Raw genomic sequence first — 21,304 nt, 5'->3', positions numbered from 1 at the left:
GCCACCTCAATCCCATTCCGTTGCTCGCAACACTGGGTAGAATTAACATGGAACAGACGAGCCACTGCCGCCCATCATGGATAGCATCGACAGCGATCATGTCGCCGAACGTCAACAACCGAATCCAGGCACTCTGATTGGAGACGGCAACATTATCGAGCAACTTGAGACGGTTGATAAAAATAACGAAGAATCATCAGGAGAAGATGACCCTTTCAGTTACATGCTGGCTGTTATCCGCGCCAAGCTCGACCAACCGTCACCAGACGATCCGCTGCCGGGCCACTTTAGGACACAGACAAGGTCCCGATTATCTGACAATGACCAAAACCCATTCACTGGTTCGACACCAACAAGGACGGCAAAGCCATATTTACAAGCAGATGCTCAGGGTAGCAGTCAGATACCACCTGCGATGCCTCCCATTCCGGTGATACCTGACGGTGGCGAGATGACGCTGGCCTCTGAGTTACAGCAACTCATCCGGTCGGAAAAGGCACTTGATGCTGCAGCTTTGTACAAACGCCGCCGGATAGCCAGCTCGGAGCTGCTAGTCAACACTAGATACTATGCAGCCTGTACATCCTCGCAGTCAACAGTCGACTCAGCCCAGGCGGACCTCTCGCTCGGTTTCAGCACGACCTCTTTCCAAGCCTTGTCCCAACCTCAACGGCGATCACAGCCAGGGTTCCGGAGGAATATACTTAGACACCAGCCCTCTAACGGCTTCGATCTCATCAGTTCTCTCGCTTCCTACTCAGTGCTCGCAATCGAGTTCATCAAGTACCTCCACCCACGCGATATCCTGACCATCTACTCCATCAGCCGCGTCTTCCACGCCAACTGGGACGCCAACGAGCATTACTTCTGCCGCATCCTGGCCTGCCACTTGGACCCCACTGCCGCCCGGGCCTACCCCTGGGAGCTGTACCGCGACTTTCTAATCCGCAATCCCTGCGGCTACATCTCTATCGACTACACCCAGCCAGACTTCCGCCGGGGCATCGACATCGACAACCCGACTCCTTGGAGCCGCATGGTCCTCAGCCGGGCCAGCTCCGCCGGCCACGCGCCACTGCAGCTCAGCCCAGGCTCCAAGCTCTGCCTCGGCATGGCCTGGATCAACATGCTGTTCGTCCGCGAGCGCCAGGCCCGCGACGTCGTGGCCTGCCTCGCCCGCAAGGGCCACCGCGTGCCGCCCTCGACGCGCTCCACCATCCGCAAGCTCTGGACCGTGGCCGACTGCCCCACGAGCCGCGGCCGGCACGGCCTCGCCCGGGCCTGGACCGACGAGGACCTTATCAACGCCCAATTGTTCTTCCTGAAGCTCGACCTCATGTTCAATGACGCCGTCCAGGGTCCCGGCACTCCGGACCTCCGCCGCCTGATGCTCGGCCAGCCGGGTGGCGTGCGTGTGCTCTGGCAGTTGCTCCGCCGCAGGCGCTTCGTTGCCGATCTTCTAGACCTCTTGCGACTGCAGCTGCTTTTCGACGAGGGCGCCGTCACGGCGGAGCAGCGCGAGCGCGGCCTGCCCATTGCTGGCGTGCCTATGGAGCTGTTAGGGGTCACGCGGTGCGAGGGCTGGGGCCGTGGTGGGGCGCCGCTCGTCCAGCCCGACGAGCTCGTCGCGGCCGAGTGTGTGAGGAGGCGGCTCGGTGTTGAGAAGCTGCTGGTGCCCATGATGGCGTGGGGTTGTATCGACTTTGAGACGGGGCGGAATCTGGTCCCGACCGTGGAGGAGCTCTACATGAGCGACGACGACGATGGCGGTAGCCGAGGGATTCGGGGACCCATGCCGCCGCCGGGTGGGCTCGATACGCTGGCGGGAAGTGTGCCGCTGGAAGAGGGCGATTGGAGGCCGCACCATGCTATGCGGGCTGTCTTTGAGACTCTGACGTCGGAGCAGCAGCAAGCTGTGGTTGCGGCCGAGGAGGACGAGGAGCTCATTGCTCAGGCGTGGGATGGTGATTCCAACATGGACTTGGATGGGTCTGATGAGGATCGCGAGGATGACAACGATGATGCTATGCCGGATATCGAGTGAATTCAAGGAGGCGATTCTGTGTGTATTCCACTATTCTTTAGCCTGTTGATGTACTACTATATTGTTCGTGCGGCGAAACTCTAGGGCTTGGAATGATGAACCAACCCGACTGTTAAGAGGTCTATTATATTGCTGGGGACGGAAAGATATGCCAACCGATATTCCCCATGGAAAGACAGCATATCTCATTCATTCCCTTTATTCTTCCCTGATCAGGTGCTTCTGTCGAGGATACATATAAAATCTTTGGCTCTATTGGTTGCTTGTCATTAATTATCAGTCTCGCATACTCAAAGAGAATGTGGACACTTTGAGGACTCAGGACAGAACAACTAGAGAGCATTTACAGAACCAAGGTCTACGGTGAGTAGCTTGAGGTACCGGGGACATACAAGATAGACTTCCATAGCTCCGGTTTCTTTTCGACTCATCCACACTTGCCACAAAGTTGCCGAGTCTGCCACAGCTGCCATGACTGCCTCCCGCTAAGATGCCCCTGACTAAGGACTTGATGAACAAACAAAAACATCTAGAGCAAGCTACTAAGCCGAGTGCTTTAACAGCAAAAACACACCGTATATCACGCACCCCTCTTCACTGTACACTGTCTTTTGCATTGTCGACTCGAGCTTTTTCTTCTAATTGTGCCATATAGCGAGTCGTAAATTGTCTGTGGAGTTTATCGGTCAGAACTAGGGAGTAAACCTTGACCAAGATACCGGAGACTCTTCGTACACAAGCATTGACAAAACACAATACGAAGCAACTTTGGACCACCTCCTTTGTCCGTCCTGTCTTTGACCGGTTGCACGGGACAAACACCGGTACGTCCCCTGGCTAACCGAAAAGGTATGCTGGCAATCTCCGATGCTCCCCGATAGGAAAACTTTTTTCCCCCTCCTTCAATGCTTCCCCTGGATCGAGTTAGAACTTCTTCCCGAGATAGATCTAGTTCTAGAAGACCTGAGTGCCGATAGCTTCCAAATATCGACAGATAAACTTTTTCATGCCTCTCTGCCCGAGCGGGTTCTCTTTTTTTCTGACGAGCCAGTCGCAACTCTTCCTTTGTTGCATTATCATCGCCAAAAGAAGGGTAGTGGGAATGAAGACAAGAAGTCTAAAAGCGCCCGACCCATGGTTCAGCGAGAAAAACTTGACACACCGGTTCTACTCGATGTCTCCGCTGCTCGGTGGCCCGGTTTGACACATGACAAAAGGAACACAAAAAAGAAGAAGAAAAAAAAAAAGAAAAGAGGCGTGTTTGTTTGTTTCTCTTTGACCTACCCCCATCTTGAACCTCTCCCCCCCCCCCCTTTTTTTTTTTCTCTCTATTTCTCATAGCCACAATCCCAGCGAGCTTGGTACGTGTGGAAATTCCCCCCCACCGGCTATATGACTGACCGGTTGGGGATGTTGCGGGTTGGCAACAAGACTTGGATACATCGATGAGAGTTCTCGACTTCTCAACTTACCTAAACCAGATGTCGAGACCATGACGCGAGCCCCAGCCACATTAAGAGAGTCATTAGTTGTCTACCCACTTCCAGTTCTCTTGAAACAAGTGCCTCCCAAAGAGTTCGGATGAAAGAGCACACCTTGTGTACTTGCTACGTAAAGACGCCCATCCATGCTTAGGAATGTCATGATGGGCCCTCGTCATCTCCATGATCCCTTCACCATGTTGATGTCGAGCCGTGATAAATATGGATCGGTGACGCCGACATATAGTAGTACTACTTCGGACTGTAGTCTCGAATATATCTTTAGACAGTTTTGCTCAGTCTCCACATACAGCAGCTTGCCCGAGAACACGACAGAACAGTATACTGTAAATAATCAAAAGGTTGAAGCAAAAAAAAAAAAAAAAAAAAAAAAAAAAAAAAAAAAAAAAAAAAAAAAAAAAAAAAAAAAAAAACAAGAAAAACAAAGCAGAGGCAACCCCCGTCAATGCTGTCAACCTTATTAGACTACGCCCCCCCCCCCCAAACAGGCCACCCATGACACGTCTGAGGGCTATATGCGAGCTGGCATCGCAAAGGAAAATAAGAACAGAAAAAAGAACAAAAAAAGAAGATACCTAACCCCATTTCGGAGACCAAGCCCGTAGCATCCGGCCCCAGCCCTTTTCTTTGCCCGAACCGGTCAGGTTCAAGGGCGGAGGGGGAAAAAAAGTCAAAGGGTGATTGTAAAGCGGAATTTTTTGTCCCTGTCAGTTTTAGAGGCTTATATCGCTCGGGGCAACGTTTTTTTTCGCAGATTGCCGACCAAATAAGTTTCCTTTTCACTGCCTAAACCATCCAAGTAGCATCGATGTGGTAGGTTTATATCCTTATCGTTGTTCCATCGTCTAATTATTCCTCCGAGCTCCATTCTTCCTGGGTTTTCTGCGCCATTGTCTCAGGTAGTGTTTGTATATTTCACTTAGTTTTGTAGCTATTACCGCTTAGGGACAAAACAAAAAAAGGGTAGTGGAGCGGGAAGCGAAGCGGAAACAAGCGGGAAGGGGTAAGAAAAAAGAGGGTTAGAAAAAGGGAAAAGGAAAATGTTTAGGTCTGATCACCCAACCCACTCGCGAAGAAACTTGCCATCAGTGGCTTTATTCATATGTGAGTTTGCGAAGCTGTTTGTTATTGTTTTTTTTTTTTTTTTTTTTGAGGGGGGGGATTTTTCTCGGTGCTCTAGAAAATACCAACCTTGAAAGTGGGTTGCCAATAATAGGGACCGCAAAATGTTAAGAGGCATTATTAGCATTAACCAAAGGCCCGGAAACGTGCTTAAACTTTCCAACTTCAACCCTGCGCAATTTATTCAAATCTTGAGATATTTTTGACATTTCAAATTGCAAAATACTGCCTCGATTTGTTTTAGCCCATAGATATGTTTTTAAAGCCAACATATCGCTTTGTCGTATTTTCACATGCTGGTGTCGTTTGCGGTCCTTGCTGTTTTGCAACCCACTTGATACAAACCACAATGCTATAGCACCCGACAAAAACACAGGCATCACCCTAGCACATGGCTCTCACCGAGATTGTGGAGTAGAGGGGCGCGGGCTATACCACAACCACCTGGAATATCTCCCTAAACAGCAACTATGCTTGGTAGGGCCTTCGTGGCGATTGTGATTGAGTCGCACAGACTTTGAAGAACTGGCTCTTGTGCAATGCGTTGCCTAAAAAGAAACCCCACAACAAGGCAATAGGTTGTGATGTAGTTCTAGAACTAGAATAGTTTAGACTAGACCCAAGTTTCAAAGAATTGCTATAGTTATGTATATACCCAGCCGCGGACATGATCTCCTAACTTGGGAGGTATGAGATCATTAACTATCCTCTGTCCAAGCGCGATACCACCTCTGTCCACTTACTTGGTTTAGGTAGGTAATTAGGTAGATATCCTATTATGTGAACCACAAAGAGTTACCATACGTATTGAACAACAGATACGAAAAAAAACCGCTCCATTCCAAGATGCTAAAACAAAAGCCTTTACCACTTAGGGAACCGTGGCGCAGGACCTCCGTGATCGACATACCGGGTGTCGGAGTCTTTACTTTATTCTCCGTTCAACTTCATGCCTTTGAGTCTGAGCCCCCCCTGAGGACGTGCGTACTTCCTGCCAAAACTCTTTTCATCCCCACCTGAGTAGCCGCTTTCCGGGTGGGATGATTGCGCCACAGCCGGCCCGGCCACGTCCCGAAAGGATAAGGAGCCGAGTCCGGATCTCCGTGGTGGCCCATCTCCAGTTTTTCCTTCGAGAACTACAAGAGAATAAGGAAAAAAAAAAGTTTCAGGGGTAAGAGTTGACGAATAAGGGATGTAACGATTCAAAGACGCTGAACTGCCAAGGCTTGTTTCTCGCGTGTGATCATGAACCATCCGGCGTTCGGTCGGCCCAATCTTTCTCGCTTACTAGTCTTAACCTGAAAGACAGCGCGCTAGAAGCGAAATCGAAAAGTCCATCCCCTGCTTTCTGTCAAATCAAATACATAAACAACAAAAGAAAAAAACCCTCAAACACAAGAACATGCCAATGAGAACGGACCCGCTCATGACATCTGACGTGAACCAGACTTTTTTTTTTTTATTTACTTCAACCCCTTGCTCTTTGATCTGGCTAGGGTGGACCAAACCAACCAACAACAAGGGTAAAATTGTTCACATCGGCTCGACAAGCCAAGGAAAACCTGCCCAGTGCAGAATGGTGTGCCACCCCAGATCGACACCCAGAATCTCGCTTGCGGCCTACCCTGTAGGTGCACGCGCACAGTTCTCCCTAGTCCTATTGGACATGACTTGAACAAGCTCACTGAGCAGGGCACATCTCGTACGAGACTGGCCCAGCCACTTGGTACTGTTTTTTTTTTTTTTTTTTTTTTTTTTTTTTTTTTTTTTTTTTTGTGTCTCCTGTCTCTGCTGTAGGATTTCTGGCGTCTCAAAAAGCTGGACATTATCGGGTGTGTGGAAAGTAGCGTTCCCTCACCGATACCATTCTCGTAGTAGCTCAAGTATTTGACCCAGAGGTGCACGATTGCCTGGAACAATCAAGAAAAGTACTGTATACTGTAGACAAGGGACGGAGAGCAGAGAAAAAGAACAACAACAAAAAAGAGAGAAGAAAACCTCCCTCCTTAAGCCTAGAGGCACGGAAAACCTGCCAGACGGGTACAGGCACGATCCACACTTACTGGGCATCTTCTTAGATTTTGTTTCCCACTAGCCCAAAGACCCGACCGAAACAGAAACCATCACCGGCTCGTTGAGTTTTAGGTACAGGGGCTCTAAATCTTTGCCGAGCGCAACACAGTGACTATGGCGATGATGGCTATAGTACCAGAAACGCAACGCCACACCCCCCTCTGCAGGTTGATGTGGGAATATCTGGTTGGAGGGTTGGCAGTCTCCGCCTGGCTTCAGGGCGGGTAAAGATTCAGTGAACAGACAATAACAACGGGGGAGATAGGGGGGACGAAAGAGAGAGACAGAAAGAGGGAAAGAAACCAAATGAGCAATGACTGGAGCCTGGTACCGCTCTGTTGGAATGCCAGGCTCAACTTGTTGGGGAAACATGTAAAGCCTGCCTGCCCCAGTCAAAATTACTCAGGTTCTCAGGGCACTGAAGGTCATCTTTTCTTGTGACCCCAACCAAAGAGCAGGATGAGGGTCTCACGCGGGACACGAATCACCATCGCTGTCGATTATGGTGCAGGAAAAACTAACTGTACTTACTACTGTAGGTGTGTGACCAGGGTGTCTATCTGACAGCTCGGCTCGAGGTAGCGTCTCCACCTTCAACAAAGTCAAAAACTGGTTTGTTAGACGAGAAGTTTAAAAATACAGAGAGGATACGAATTTTGTGTCCAAAATAGTACATGTCTAGGTGCTGACTGGCAGATAAAGAACCATAAGGACACTTGCGCTCCTGGTTCCCATACCTACCCTTGTGGTAGCGCGTATCTGCTTTGTTTTATCCAGATAATGACGGTAGTATTGCGGACACGACAGCTATCAAGGATTTGAACAGAAAATTTTGCCCCTTTCTCAACCTTCCTCGTCATTAGACCAGAAGGATGCATGAGGCACGTAGGGGGGAAATGTTCAGCCGAGGTAGAAATTTCAACGGGCGTATCCGCATGAGCAAAAAGTCTGAGTGGACGAAAGATACGTTCGCATCAGGGGGTCCAGGAAATCTCCGAGTGATTAGCAGTGCCCACTGACACCGGTGGGCATAACAGTCAGTGATGTTAACAAGACTGTCCTTGTTCCAAACGTCAAAGTGGACTTCACGACCGATCAAGAAAGCGTATGGAAGGATCATGCCATCTGATCAAACAAAGATGCCACGGAGCTTTCGTCTTTAGAATGTGGGATGTGGTTTGGTTGGGATGCAATGCGCATGTTGGTCGACAACAAAACAGTGGATAAGGGACTATACAATCGGGTACCGAGTGTGAAGTGACAGGGTGAGGCCTACAGTCGAGTGTTGACCTGCCTAATCTCGCACTAGCCTGCAGGAGAAAATCCGGATCGATCACTCACAGGCGGGGCGGTGGTTGTGTCTGGATGCAGCACCGAAAAGACCCCTCTGGTACGCAAGACGGACGAACTAACCTGTTAGATAGATCAGTTCCAGAACCACAAACAGAACCTGCTGGTAAAGAGCTAATACTCGGCCTCGGTCACCTCTTCGGCTGTGTCAAACCGGTGATAGCGATCTATAGTTTGGCCAGGATTCTTTGTTGGAATGAACTGCCTGTACGATCTCGCCGCCTTGCAGGAGACGGCACGGCAAAGATCCGTTCCATGGATTCAACTGAGTGAACAAATGATCTTTGTCTTCCCCCTCCTTTCTGCAAAAACCTAAAAAGTATCGTTGAGGTAATGCTGCCGCTGGAATCTCGATGTATCGACCCGAGAAAACGGCCGAGTAGGGATATTTGAGAGTGGGAGCCAGGGGTGGTCAAGTCGGTGTAAGCTCTCCGCCAAAAAGCAAGCCTTTGGTTTGTGATCTTGTGCGTGCGTGTGGCGTGTGCCGCGGGCTTGCATACGGCTAGCCACAGAAAGGGGGGGTATTGTCACCAGTCACATCCTTGGACATACATTCTTCCTGTTCCAATATCATCTAGGCAATACGAGGGCCGGCTGCATCTGCGCAGTGAGTGCAGCACCCCCTTCTGAGGACCTGTCAAAACTGTCAAAACTGTCAAGATATCGAAATCTCCGGCAAAAAGCAGCAATCAATTTAGATCCGGGCGGGGAAGATGCACTATGTCAAGCAGCAGGCTTATTAGACGAGTGTTATTATGCCCAGCCCCAGCGGACACACGGATAACTCTTCCCCGGTAGAGGAAGTGATCAGTCAAATTGATCAAGGAAAGAGGGGGCGTGTATGCACCCGAAATTCACTTCACGTTTGGCCGAGTATGGTCCGTATCTGGTTCAGATACAGCTCCGTCTTGATTGGACCTGGCAAGCTTTTTGAAAGAGATGGCACCCGCCCACGCTGTGATCTGGCCTATTCTCATGTACAGTAGTATACTGACACCCTACCCTGTAAATGCAGGAAGCAGGTTCCTCGATTGTTGCGTAGATGGTTCATCAATTTGACAGGTAGAGTCAAAGTCTGGTCCGATGCAACATCGAGGACGGTCCTGCTGCCCATCAAGTCCGTGCAAGGGCATTAGAAGCGAGGAACCAGAAATCACCTACCAAGGTGCAGGAGGCTAAGCCAATGATCCACGACTTGACAGCTCATGACAGTTCCGAAGGGTTGCAGGACGACCTGGTTCTTTTGCTTCTTGCAATATGACACGTTACTGGTTGACACGTCTAGGTCAGGTAGGTAGGTGACTATCACGCTGCAGATGGATAAATACATTGCGTCGGTGATGCCATGGCAGCCCTGCGCGGAAGCAACCAGATAGATAATATGGTTGTTGTTCCCACCGGTCTTGACCATCAATCTCGCATATCCTGCACGTAAACCGGTCTGCCTGCAAGTTTTTTGTTTGTGTTTTTAGTGAAGTGGCTTGCTGGGGCAGGTCTGAGACTTTTGATTTCAATCTCAACTGTCTCTCTAGACTAATAGCTTCTGGATGAAGAGAGGTTTCAGGGCACCAATTAGCGAACGGCTCCATTGAAATCTGGGTGCGTGCACTCACTGACTGGGACCCTATGAGAGCGCTACATGTTAGTGGTGCATAACGATGTGATCTCGCTCCAAGGTTCAAATTATGAAAGAAAATTGGGGAGGCGATTAAGGGAATAGCGTCAGTCCCCCCACATGTTACCAAAGAAAGGGACAAGGGGCTTCTTGTGTCGACTTGACAGTTGATGGGTCTTCCACTTTGTTCGTTCGGCCCATGTACCGAAAGGGGTGGCCGGCGTAGCAGCGTTGCGTCGGGAGGCAATGATCATCAATTCCTTCCGCGTCAGCCGTTGTGATCGACACATGCAGTTTGCAGGCTAAAAAAAAAAAAAAAAATAACAAAAACAAAAAGACTTGCAGATTGTCGATGATTCAAGATAATATATCAGTTGGCAAATTTTTTTAACGGTCCAGAGAAAAAGAAAAAGACCAAAGGAAAACGGCGGGGACGTGTGGCAACAAGCAAACAGCTTATTGCGCATCGCATCTCGGATAGCTTCAGATTGATTACGGCGATTGTCTGCGGGTTGATGGTGGGTGGGCTTGGTTCTCTCTCTTGTTGGATAAGTGGAGGTTGATCGAGAAAATACAGTGCAAAAGGTCCCTGACCTGACACCGTCCCACCACGTTTCTCGAAACTCATACGAGAGATCACAGATTAATCGCAAAAAAAAAAAAAAAAAAAAGAAGAAGAAAAAAAGTTGACACCCTTGAGCGCTTGGCCCCACTAAAACGGCATTCGGATACTCTCTTCCTAGCGCGGCATGTGGCGGTCGAACCCCGCTTTGATTTGCTCATCGTTCATCTTGCCCACCTGCATGCGGCGGTGAAGGCCACTCACTGCCAGTGGAGGGGCTGTTCCCCACAGGAACCCCCTGGCACATCGATACGGCTTCGGGCTCCATGAGCACCAGTCGCGACTGCAGTAAGGAGCTGTACACGTATTTATGTGGACTCGTTTTCTGTCGTCTGTTAGTTTCGGACTAGAGAATACGCTTGGGGGGTTAAGAAAGAACTAGTTCTAAAATAAAAAATTGCAAGCTGAGAAAAATATTTGGAATCGATTTCCAGACGATTATTTGTCAAAGTAAACAATCTGAGCGCTAGCGAGTTGATCATCAGGGCTCGTCTTTTTATGTGTGCCCTGCATCTAGTAAATCTACGATAAAATAGGCGGAAGAGGCGGCGTGGCTGGACGGATCGTGTTAGGCTGTCGATGCGATGTGCCCGCTAATATCGGCCGATCAGGCACCAGATCTCCTGGAACCAAAAAGCCTTACACCAACATCTGGAGTCTCAGCTGTCACTTGTGCCATTGCATTTAGCTCGCAAAAACTAAACCCGTAAATAACAACAACAACCACAAAAAAAAAGGGCATGCGTAATAAGCCAAGGGCTACGTATTATACAGTAGGCATAAATCAACCCAGAGCCTGGAATTGCCTCTGCTTTCAAGGTAAACATTCGCATGAAACATAAGCTAAAAGTAGAAAGGAGGTGGTTACCAGGGGAGAAAATGGAGGACATACCACGTACATGAAGCCAAGAGAACTATGACATTTATGCCTCCCCATTGCCTTGTGTGCCGTGATCTTGTCCTTCGGCGATGCTGTCTCGGAAAAGACTTTTGTTGTTTCGCCGGAGCCTAATTTTCACTCGTGATTATTATAGCAACCCTCTGGCGGCCAACTGATAGCGCATGCAGCTTGATGGACGAAGCACAAAGGTCTCCACCATTCCACCTCACAAACAGGCGGTGTCTCGTTGTCCAAGCTTGCCCGTGTTACATCGGTGAAGAGGTGGACGGCCTTTTGTGCGGCGCGTATCTAGTAGTTCTATATGTGCTTTGTACAACAAAGGATGCTGGGGAACGGCGAATAGGCTCGGGCCTGCCTCGCAGATGTTTCCCTTTTTGGGTTTGAAAAGTCAAAAAAGAAAAAAAAAAATAGAAAATGCAAACAAATAAACAATAACTCCTTCAACGTGCAAAGAAGGATAACGCATCAATTACCTCGCCACAAACGAAAGGTGGTATTCTCGTGCATGACCCACGAAGTACGACGTAGTGCTTCTTTCTACTAGTACGGAGATCTGTATTGGGGTGTGTGTTAAACTGGCAACGAAATCTTCGGGGAAGTCCCCAGTTTGCTTTGGACTGCACATGCACAATCAGTTCATTTTGTACTTCTCCGCCGGCATAACACTTGCTTTGTTTTCTCGCAAGCAGCAAGTTTTCTGTGGCGGCCAAACCTAGAACCTCGCCATCAAGATTGGTCAGATCGATCTTAAACCTTGACCCCGAACTGCGGCTGGCCCGGCGAGATCTGAGGAAAGCCCCATCACGGTGACATGGGGTTGATGTAGGGAACCCCAGTCAACAGGAACCCACGATGACTTATGCGCCAGGACGAACGAGGTAATCGTCTCGTGGTGGCACTTTTGGATGATTTTTTTTTTTAATTGTTTGTTTTATTGGAAGAACTTACCCGCTCTTGACCCAAGGGCTGCCCTGCAAAGTATTCTTCCACCGAGGTGAGGTTATTTCAAGCGGTTCAATGCTCGGAGGCAAGGTCCAAGGTCCCTGACGATGAATACCACATTGTACGTCAGTTGTAACCTTTTACTTTATTTTTTTATTCTAGCTCCTCCGAGGGTTATCCATGTGTATGGCATAGGGGGAAGAGAGATGTGGCCCGAAGTTTTTCGTCTCTATTATCGCATGTAGCATGTAGTCTTTTGTTCCCCTTCCTTTCCTTTGTCGTCTCCCAAACCAAAACCAATTTATTCCTTCCGTGCGAGCGGGCTCCGATGTCGTTTATCGATCAGAATATTACGATAAAGGGTCGCTGATGAGGATCAACGGGGGTCTGGGATATTGGGCGGAACTAGGTTGAAGGGTGGATGACCTCCGGCTCTGGCGACCAAGTTGCCCAGAGGAGCAAGCAGCGCGCGTGTCGTGAAAAGCGACCAGAGGATTGGTATGCTACGCAGTTTTTAAAGGGCATTAGTGCAGCAGTGAACTAAATCGAGACGAAACACGGCACAGAGGGGGTTCGATGAGCGACTGCCGACAATATTGCAACTGTACCGTAGAGAGCGGGGGGTCGGGAGGTTGCAGTGGTTTATGTGGTATTCATTGTGCAAATGAGGTAAATAATTGCATGGCAAATGTGGGCGGGAATGTCATCCGCGCAAGCGAGGTTCTCGATCTACTTGGAGAAACAGGGCTAGAACCAGATAGGAAAGAATCTTTTTCACAGTTCAAAACAGCCCTGGTAGCTAGCTGCTTGCATCTGAATGTCTTAAAACAGGCAAAGATAATGCGCGATGAAGCGGGAGTAGAAACTATAAACATGTTAATCGTTCTTTAGGCAACGATGGTCTGGGCGAAACACATTGGAAGCGATCCCAAGCCCCTGCGAGGTTACAAGTCAGTAGCAGAGATGGGTAGCAACAGCAATAGATCGGACAAGAACCCCCGCCGACCCAGACCCAGTAATTTCCAACGTCGGAAATATTAGATCGGAATACGGACTGTAGCATGACAAGTAGCAAGCTTGTTGACTTGTGTTTTGTTACTCTGGCCTCTTTTTTTTTCTTTTTTCTCCTTCTTTCTCTCTCTCTCTCTCTCTCTCCTTCACTCGAGCCTTTCTTATAATTTCATGATTCGAGATTGTTGAAGAACGGGTTTGAATCACTTCCGCTCCATCTTCCTCTCTAGCGTATAGTACAGAGCTGGGAAAGCCCTACCACTTCTTCATCTTGCCATCTTACCAGTCGCATCAAGAGTGGGCTGCAGCAAGCCCTGTCGGCAAGTGTGGAGTCTAGGTCAGACACACGACTCGGTCATCTGCCACGCCAGAGAAAGTTTGAGATTACCGACCAAATTGGAGATCTACTGCATTTAAATAGTACTTCGAAAACAACACGACTGAAGTGCTTTGGTGGGTCTGCTCGGCCCATCACAAGTGATAAAGCGATGATGAGTTGGGCGCCTTTTGCTAGGGATCCCATCCGAACGACTGGTCAGCTGTTGTTTTGCGCTCGTCTATGTTCGTTCCAATTTGACGGCAGTTCTGCCTGTCCATGACTTGGGATGATCAGGAGAAACAGACAGACTTACTTGAATGTTGCTAGGTCCGGTGCCAAGTTGCAAGGCAAGGCAAAAGCTAGGTATGTTGATGTAACCTGTAACAGGACCAACAACATTCTCTTTGTGGCCGTTGGGGTGAAGCACGGATATTAGGTTTTATGATTCCCCGGACGGATCGGAATCACAAGAACGGTTGAATGTGTACCGTTGGCAACCTTGTATTAATTTAGGCATTGAGCTGCAGGTATTAATACGATCGACCCCATTTTGTATGGCCGACATTGGCTTTGCCCCTTCTAATTTGCCGTAATAAGTTGGATGCGTGTCGTCACGAAGCTTTGACGCCTGCACATTTGACAACGGCTTAACCAGTTTATCGCGCGCCGCCGTTGACACTTGCCCCTAGCATGTGTGTGTGTGTGTGTGCCCGGTGAGGGCTTTTTTTGTGGTTGGGTGTTGTCAGATATCACATTGTGCACGGACAACAAACAGTTGCTTCTTCCTGTCCCCCGCCACACTTTCAACACAAAAAGCAAAAATGTGCTCTTTTGGGTGGATAGATAGATTATGGTGTTTGTTATGCGGGTTAAATGTATAGTCGGCCGGCAGGCAAAACATACCTACCCACTTGACAGGCGACAGGAATGCTCTGTCAATATTCTATTGCCACTTTTTTGGATTAGCGTACAGTACCTAGCCTAGCATGGAATACTCCAATTAGCAATTACCGCAGAAACAAGTTCTGCGGAAGTACAGTAGATCCTTACCCAGCAAAGGCTGGATCGCACGACTACAGCATCATCGTCAACCCCCCATTCTACAGCTATTGGGTCGCTTGGGTTGGGATTCGAATCTGGGAGGAGATCAATCAAACAAATAGCAAGGGTACAAAACCTATCTGTCTAACTGGCTGGTGCTCGGAGGGACTGATGTGCCGGTCCACTTTACGGTCACGCCAAACTCGAACCGGCAAGCACATGAAATACCTTATCGAAACAAGATAGAGATCCGTGAGCGATGAGCCACACCCACATCTCGCAGGTGGGGGTTACCACATCAAGCCACGCCCCCAAAGGTCTATGCACGCCAAGGACTGACCTGCGTGACCCCCCGAACGAGAGAGAACATGCCAGCCGTCTTTGGACGGGGCACAACAGCCGGTGAGAAGCCAATCGCCTCGGAGCTTAGTGTGGACCAAAACTAACAAACGGTTACTGTCCTTTTATTTTTATTTTATTTTTATCTTGATTCGTTGATGTTTCTTTGGAAGGAGCCGTTGAATGTCATCAGATCAAACTAAGCTAAGCAATTTTGCAAAAGATGAATGCCTTCAGCTTCCGTTGTTAGCCTGGCTACAACGGCTCATTTGACACGAGGGATCAAAACGGATGAAAAGGTACAGCTACAATGGATGACATAAAGTGCTGGCTACCTATTTTTGCTGAGCTTGCTTTGCAACTCATCATCTTAACAGACTACTTACCTTACTTACTGTGGGTAAAAATCCATCCCAAGTTGCAGTTAGTAGTGATAAAATATATCGAATCTGTGCCAGCGTTAGCCCAGCCTGACTGACATTTTGTCACATCGGAGATATGGTGTACAATTAATGCAGTCACTCTGTTTCCCTCCAGCCAGCACCGATTGGGTCCTGACATCTTGCCCTGCCTGGTCTCGTGTATCGTAATAGATCTGTGCTGCAGCCGAGCCTAACTGGTCCACTGATAGATAGATCGCGCGCGGCTTTGCGGGCCATCTTTGTGACTCGTGCTCCCTTTATGAGTGTCTCCTTTCACAAGCTCAGCCGCCCGTTGAGCAGTAGGTACCTAGGTACCTTACCTACTCACCTCCTTTTACATACTCTCCTTTTTATCTGCTCTTTTTTGGACCCAACATACCTTTGCAAATCACTCTGCTCACCAATTCCAGAATTATGCTTTCCTAATGTCCGGAACAAGGGATATTTTGTCGGGTGGATGCAACGCCGTTGTGTTAGGCGAAGGGTCGGCACAAAACAAAAAGAATAGAAAAAGAAATTGTGCAGGACTTTTGTGGACTGGCTCTCGGTCCATACCTTTCATTACCTATAAGACGCACTGGCTGGTAGAGTAACCTCGCTCAGGACTCCAGTGCAGCGTAACGTCAACGAGATCCTATCCAGTCGCAGTAAAGCATCCTCCACCCCCCAGTTCCTCTCCACCTGTACTACGCTTCTCCCCCTGTCCCCAATTCCCTGCTTGGAGCTCCACCTCACGTATATATCTCAGGCAGTGAGAGCTGCCATCCAGTCCCGACCCCACCACCTAAAAGTACGTACTGGGAATATCCAGTCAGACCCATGTAGAATCTAACATGCTCCACCAGGTCCACCTCACCACACCACACCCCATCTCATCGACACCGGCTGCATCTGTGTGCACGAGGATCTGGCCGCACTGTACAAGGATCAAGGATAGTCGCAAAGAGATACTACCAAGAACTCTCCACAGTTGAGTGTCCACCCACGCCCCTTCTTTTCCTTGCCTTCCTGGTCGTCATCTCCTCCCTGCCGTCAGTTTGCTTTGCCTGCCCGCCCGAACGCCTTCATCTGGGCTCACCCCTCCTCCCCCCCAAATGCCCTTGTCCCCGGACAATATCGAGCTCGAGTCGAACTGGGCACCTTCTGCTCATCGTTCTGTCGTAGTCTGACCGGGGTTGTTGCGTTTTTGGGTCACCTCCATCATCTCAGTTCCAAGGGCCCTTTTTTTAAATTCGTTTTTATCTGTTAATATTGCTGCTGTCATTGCCCATTTCTACCATCACCTCGCCCACCCTTTTACGGTTTCTACCACTCCTCATTTTCGTTTTGTTTGCCTGTTCGGTTCTGTTCACCACACCTAATAACAAACAAACCCCAACCGGAACTTGTCTAGCTCGCCGTGAGGCGTGCTTCGCTTTACTTTTTTTTTTTTCGAAGTTTGGCGTTTTTCCTGGCTGTCGTCCATTTCTGCACAGCCCCGGAACGAGGTACCGACCAACAAACAGCAGTTCACGAGAAACAAGGGTCGTTTGCACTTTAGCTTGGGCGGTTGTTCTGCAAGGGAGATTGGACCGCTTGCTCCTTGTTGCACTTTGCTGTACATCTATCTACCAACCTTTTTCTTCATTCCGCCTAAACTGTGTTGCTCTCACAGTGGTGCCCTTTTTCTTTAATTCTTATTATTTCTTGAGCTTTTTCTTAATTAGCTCGCAGAATTTCTCACACAACCTGAATCTGCAAAAAAAAAAAAAAAAAAAAAAAACCGTCCGGCCCACAAGTTTTTGCTCGCCTCGATCGATGCAGTCATCTTAAGCTGATCGCACGGCACGGCTCCAGCCAGCCAGTCACACCAACAAATTTACCTCCACTGCCTTGCTTGCTGAGGTGCCTTGGTCGTCATCACATCACCACCACCACCACCACCACCACCACACCTTCCGCGCCATCTCTGAGGAACCAAACCAAAACCAACCCCGGTTGGTGGTGTTGTACCAAATAGCTTTGTCTCTCCAAAAAAATAACCCCCACCGAATCTACAACACCGGCTTTGTCTAAGACCTCGCCGAAATAAACAAGAAAAAAAATCAACGAGGAGAATTAAATACGAAAGGCGGTCACGAATTTTGGCGAGAAGAAAAAAGAGACGAAATCAGGAAAAGCAAAAGTGAAAAAGCAACTTTGTGCCAGAGGAATTGCTTGCTGTGGCAACTTTTTCCCTCTCGCTTTAGCTTGTAATTGTTTCACCGACCGCACGCACACCATTCGACACAAAGTCCAGCAGTTAGCAGCTCAGCACACACACACCCGCCGTTCTTCTAGACTGCTTCCGCTGCCTAACCCGCCCACGCAAAACGCAAGGGAGTGGTTCAACTCACATTAGCGTCTTCTACCGCTCCAACGCCTTAGCTGGTCGGCCTGCCGCCCGCCACACGCTGCCGTCCGTCGTCTGATCAGATCGACCTAATCAAAATCGACACGACGCTTGAACGTCCCCCGATCAGATCAGTTTGGAGACTTAGCGCCTGTCAGCCCTGACAAGACAGAGCTAGAACTGGAGCTAGGTACCTGCCTATCTACAGCGAGGCACCATAACATTTTGTACCAACCTGACCGACCAACAGAAACGCTCGGCGCACATCTTACCTCTTTCCAGCATTGGTTTAGATAGCGGCGATTCCCCCGACCTCGTCTCCTCCACAAAATCCATCCATCCCTCCCCCCCGCTCGCCAAAGCACGGCCACTCTTGGTTCGTCTGGTCTCCTTTTGTATTTTTTTTTATTCCTACTCTTTCATTCGACATTCCTGTTCAGCCATCCTGTCCACATTCGATTTCATCCATCATCTCATCTAATCCACAATTCGAAATTGGCAGAGGTATCGGACCTTTGACCACCAATTTCTCGGACTGTCTTGCACTTCACCTCCGATCGTGCCCTGTACATGCACCTCTTTCTACCCACCTGTACCTCAGGAAATTACGATCAGAAATCAGGGAAGCAGATGTGCTGGGAGTAAACAACATCCCATATACTGAGATCGGTTATGGAAGCGGGCGATTCCGTGCCCAGGCAAAGGTCGGTCTAAATCCATACAATTTTTCTTTAATTCGTTTTTTATTTGCTGTCGTCAATCGCCTGGTAGTAAGCTAGGCTAGTTAGTCCTGGATGTAGTCACTAACGGCCAGATGAAATACTGCGCTTTTTGACTGTTGCTGACACGTTCTCTTAATCGAAGCAGTGCTCCCCTTTCGGCCAGCAACAACTACTCCGATTACTACAGCCAACGTTCGAGGGAACCTCTCGACAGGCCGCCTCTGAGGCAAACTTCATCCACAATGGCTACTGCTGCTCTGATCAATCCGAGCACTCACTACTCGCATCACTCACCATACGCTTCGGCCTACACATCACATCCGAATTCGGCCTCCAGCGCGCATCCTCCGCCGCCGCCGCCGCCTACTATGGTCTCTCCCGTCGACTCCGCCCGGAGATCTGACGACAACGAGACACCACATCGCCAATCCCTGCCATCAATTCGCGACATAATTGGCAAGAGCAGCGATGGTCCTCCCGGAGCTAACAGTTTACCGTCGCCTTTCTCGACTCACTCTTCAGCACCGCCGCCGCCACCACCACGCTCGTACAATGACCAACCTCAGACACGCGAGAAGCCTCCGTCGCCCAGGCAGCCTGAAAGGACAACTAGCTACTCGCGTCCTGAGCCTCTTCCGCCATTTCAAGATAGCTCGCGAGCTCCTCCACCGCGACCAGGTGTGCCATCGTTGAGCATATTTGCTGGCGGAAACCCACCAAAGCCCAACTTGCCTGAGATTTCAGAAAGGAGACACCACCCAGGGCCGCCGCCACCACCACCTGCTATGGAAAGCCAATCTGCTGGTCAATATGTCCATCACGCTCCGCCGCCTGCCCATGGCCCGCCACAAGCTCCTCCACCTCCGCCTTCGTCGCATGCGCACATGCCACCACCATTGTCAGCGCCGACTCCTCCATACACGAGCGGATCAGCACCTCTCCCTCCAGGCCAGTTGCCGCTCTCTGCCTATCCGATATCTCCACGAAACCCCGCGCCGTCCATGACTTCTCCTTACAATACGCAACGGCCACCAATGGGTCCCGAAGAGGCCGAGTATGCAGCGCGGAATCAATTGAAGTACAATGCGCCCCCGGGCCGCCCTTACGAGTCGTGGAGCTTCGCTGAGTCGCTTGCTAAGGTAAGCTTACATTGCAACAGAATTTTGCGACCATCACTTGCGCCAATGAAAAAGGATTGCTAATTTTGTTTTATGATCAGGTCGGTGGATCTGCACATGTTCTCTTATCATTCGCCGACAGATATGCCCAAATTGCGCAAGACGAGCCAGTGCCTTCCAGGATGCCGAGCGATGCAGAGATTTCTGACATGGTCGCAAATTGCGAGCACGTTATGATTGCACTGGATGCCCTGCGCAACCAGAGGATGTATCTGAGCAACGAATTACACCGCGAAGGAGCTCCCAGGCCGAGTCGAGGTTATGGCGGCGAGGACGAGGACGTGAATATGTACAACGACGGCATGAAGCAGAGCTACAACGTCATGGAGACGAAGAAGCGCCGAGGGGTAAGCTTTCTTGACTCGAGATCTTTTTTTCCGCGTGACAAAACTCCGATGCTGACCCATTCCCAATTTCAGCGTGCTGCACCCCCCGGACGCTGCCACAGTTGCAATCGCATGGACACCCCTGAATGGAGGCGTGGACCTGACGGGGCGAGGACCTTGTGTAACGCCTGCGGCCTTCACTACGCCAAACTGGAGCGAAAGAAACAGATGGAGCGAGGGCAAGCAAGAAAGGATGCTGCCAAATGAGAACTGCATTCTGTCGACAATCTACACAGTCGAATAAAAAAAGGAAAAAAAAAGACCAAAGGAAGCAGTTGTTTGAGGCGCCCACGCTACCACAAATTAAAACAACCAACAAACGAAAGACCAAAACGACAACATATATACAACTACATGCATTTGCTTTGGTTCAGGAATGACATATCTGGATTTGCGTTTTGCGGACAGGACATTCCTCTTGCCGTCAAGTGTCAACAAGGACACTCTCGAAACCCAGCATCGCGACGCGACATGATAGAAAAGAAAAGAAAAGGAGGATATCTGTGGGATTTGTTATTTGTTTTACTTTCTTCTTCTCTCCCCCCTTCTTGTTCGGTCTTTCCTAATACCCCCCCGAATATGCCAACATATCAATGCCCCATTCTACGAGCTTGTAAAGAAAGACGTATATATACCCCTGGGACTACCCACTTCTATTAACACCGACTTATTTCTTATCCCTTTCCTTGGTTTACTTCCCCTCAACCTTGGATTCAAACACAGCATTGCACGGCGCCATTTCTACCTATTTTTTGTTCGAGTCATTGTTTTCTTCCTCTCGCTTTTATACGATAAGAACTTCGCGGTTATTTCTTCCTTATACTGAATGAGCAATTGTGCTTAATGTATATGCAGCAATGGAGTTTCCATTGAATGGGTTTTGGAGACAAGACCGGGTTGATCCTTCGGGATGATGAAAGCCTATCTCTAGATCTAAATCCAATTGATTACGATATTTTTATTTCCCGAGATTGTTGTTGGTCGTTCTCAGATTTGTTGGTGCCACCGCAGCTGACCATGCGATGCTAGTCGACCCGCTTAGCCAGGCTTGCCCAGATAGATCCCTGACAAGAAAAGAAAGAAAAAGCGCACTAGAAAGCGGTTTTCTTGCCACATTATAACTTTTAGGCTCACAACATGGATGGATATTGACAAGCAGGGTTTGTCCCTTTTTTGGATGATTATCTTTGGCTCGCTATCGGTACTATCAACTCGGTGGTACATTCTGCATGGGTGAGGGAAAATCCAAGGTGTTCAAAAAGGTTACATTTCAAAGCCGAGAACAGGCATATTGGGTAGGACCATGACGAAAGCGTGCGGGTGGGTTTTAACATTGTGGCTTGC

At 49.2% G+C, this 21,304-nt stretch overlaps 2 protein-coding genes across 2 annotated transcripts; both read left to right on the top strand.

Annotated features, from left to right (window-relative positions):
* Positions 1-76: 76 nt before the first annotated feature.
* PgNI_07750 (uncharacterized protein) lies at positions 77-2,044 on the top strand (the record flags this gene model as incomplete). Its single annotated transcript, XM_031127759.1, has 1 exon — positions 77-2,044. One exon carries the CDS (start codon positions 77-79, stop codon positions 2,042-2,044), a length of 1,968 nt encoding a protein of 655 aa, XP_030981185.1.
* Positions 2,045-17,555: 15,511 nt separating this feature from the next.
* On the top strand, positions 17,556-20,931 carry PgNI_07748 (uncharacterized protein). Its single transcript, XM_031127758.1, has 4 exons — positions 17,556-18,378; positions 18,542-19,535; positions 19,616-19,921; positions 19,994-20,931. Exons 1-4 carry the CDS (start codon positions 18,347-18,349, stop codon positions 20,165-20,167), a joined length of 1,506 nt encoding a protein of 501 aa, XP_030981216.1. The 5' UTR covers positions 17,556-18,346; the 3' UTR covers positions 20,168-20,931.
* Positions 20,932-21,304: the final 373 nt, after the last annotated feature.

The sequence above is a fragment of the Pyricularia grisea genome (assembly GCF_004355905.1).
Source record: "Pyricularia grisea strain NI907 chromosome Unknown Pyricularia_grisea_NI907_Scaffold_4, whole genome shotgun sequence".
NCBI lineage: Eukaryota > Fungi > Ascomycota > Sordariomycetes > Magnaporthales > Pyriculariaceae > Pyricularia > Pyricularia grisea.
Note: the sequence above shows the minus strand (reverse complement) of the source record. Positions and strands in the feature narration are given on the sequence as shown.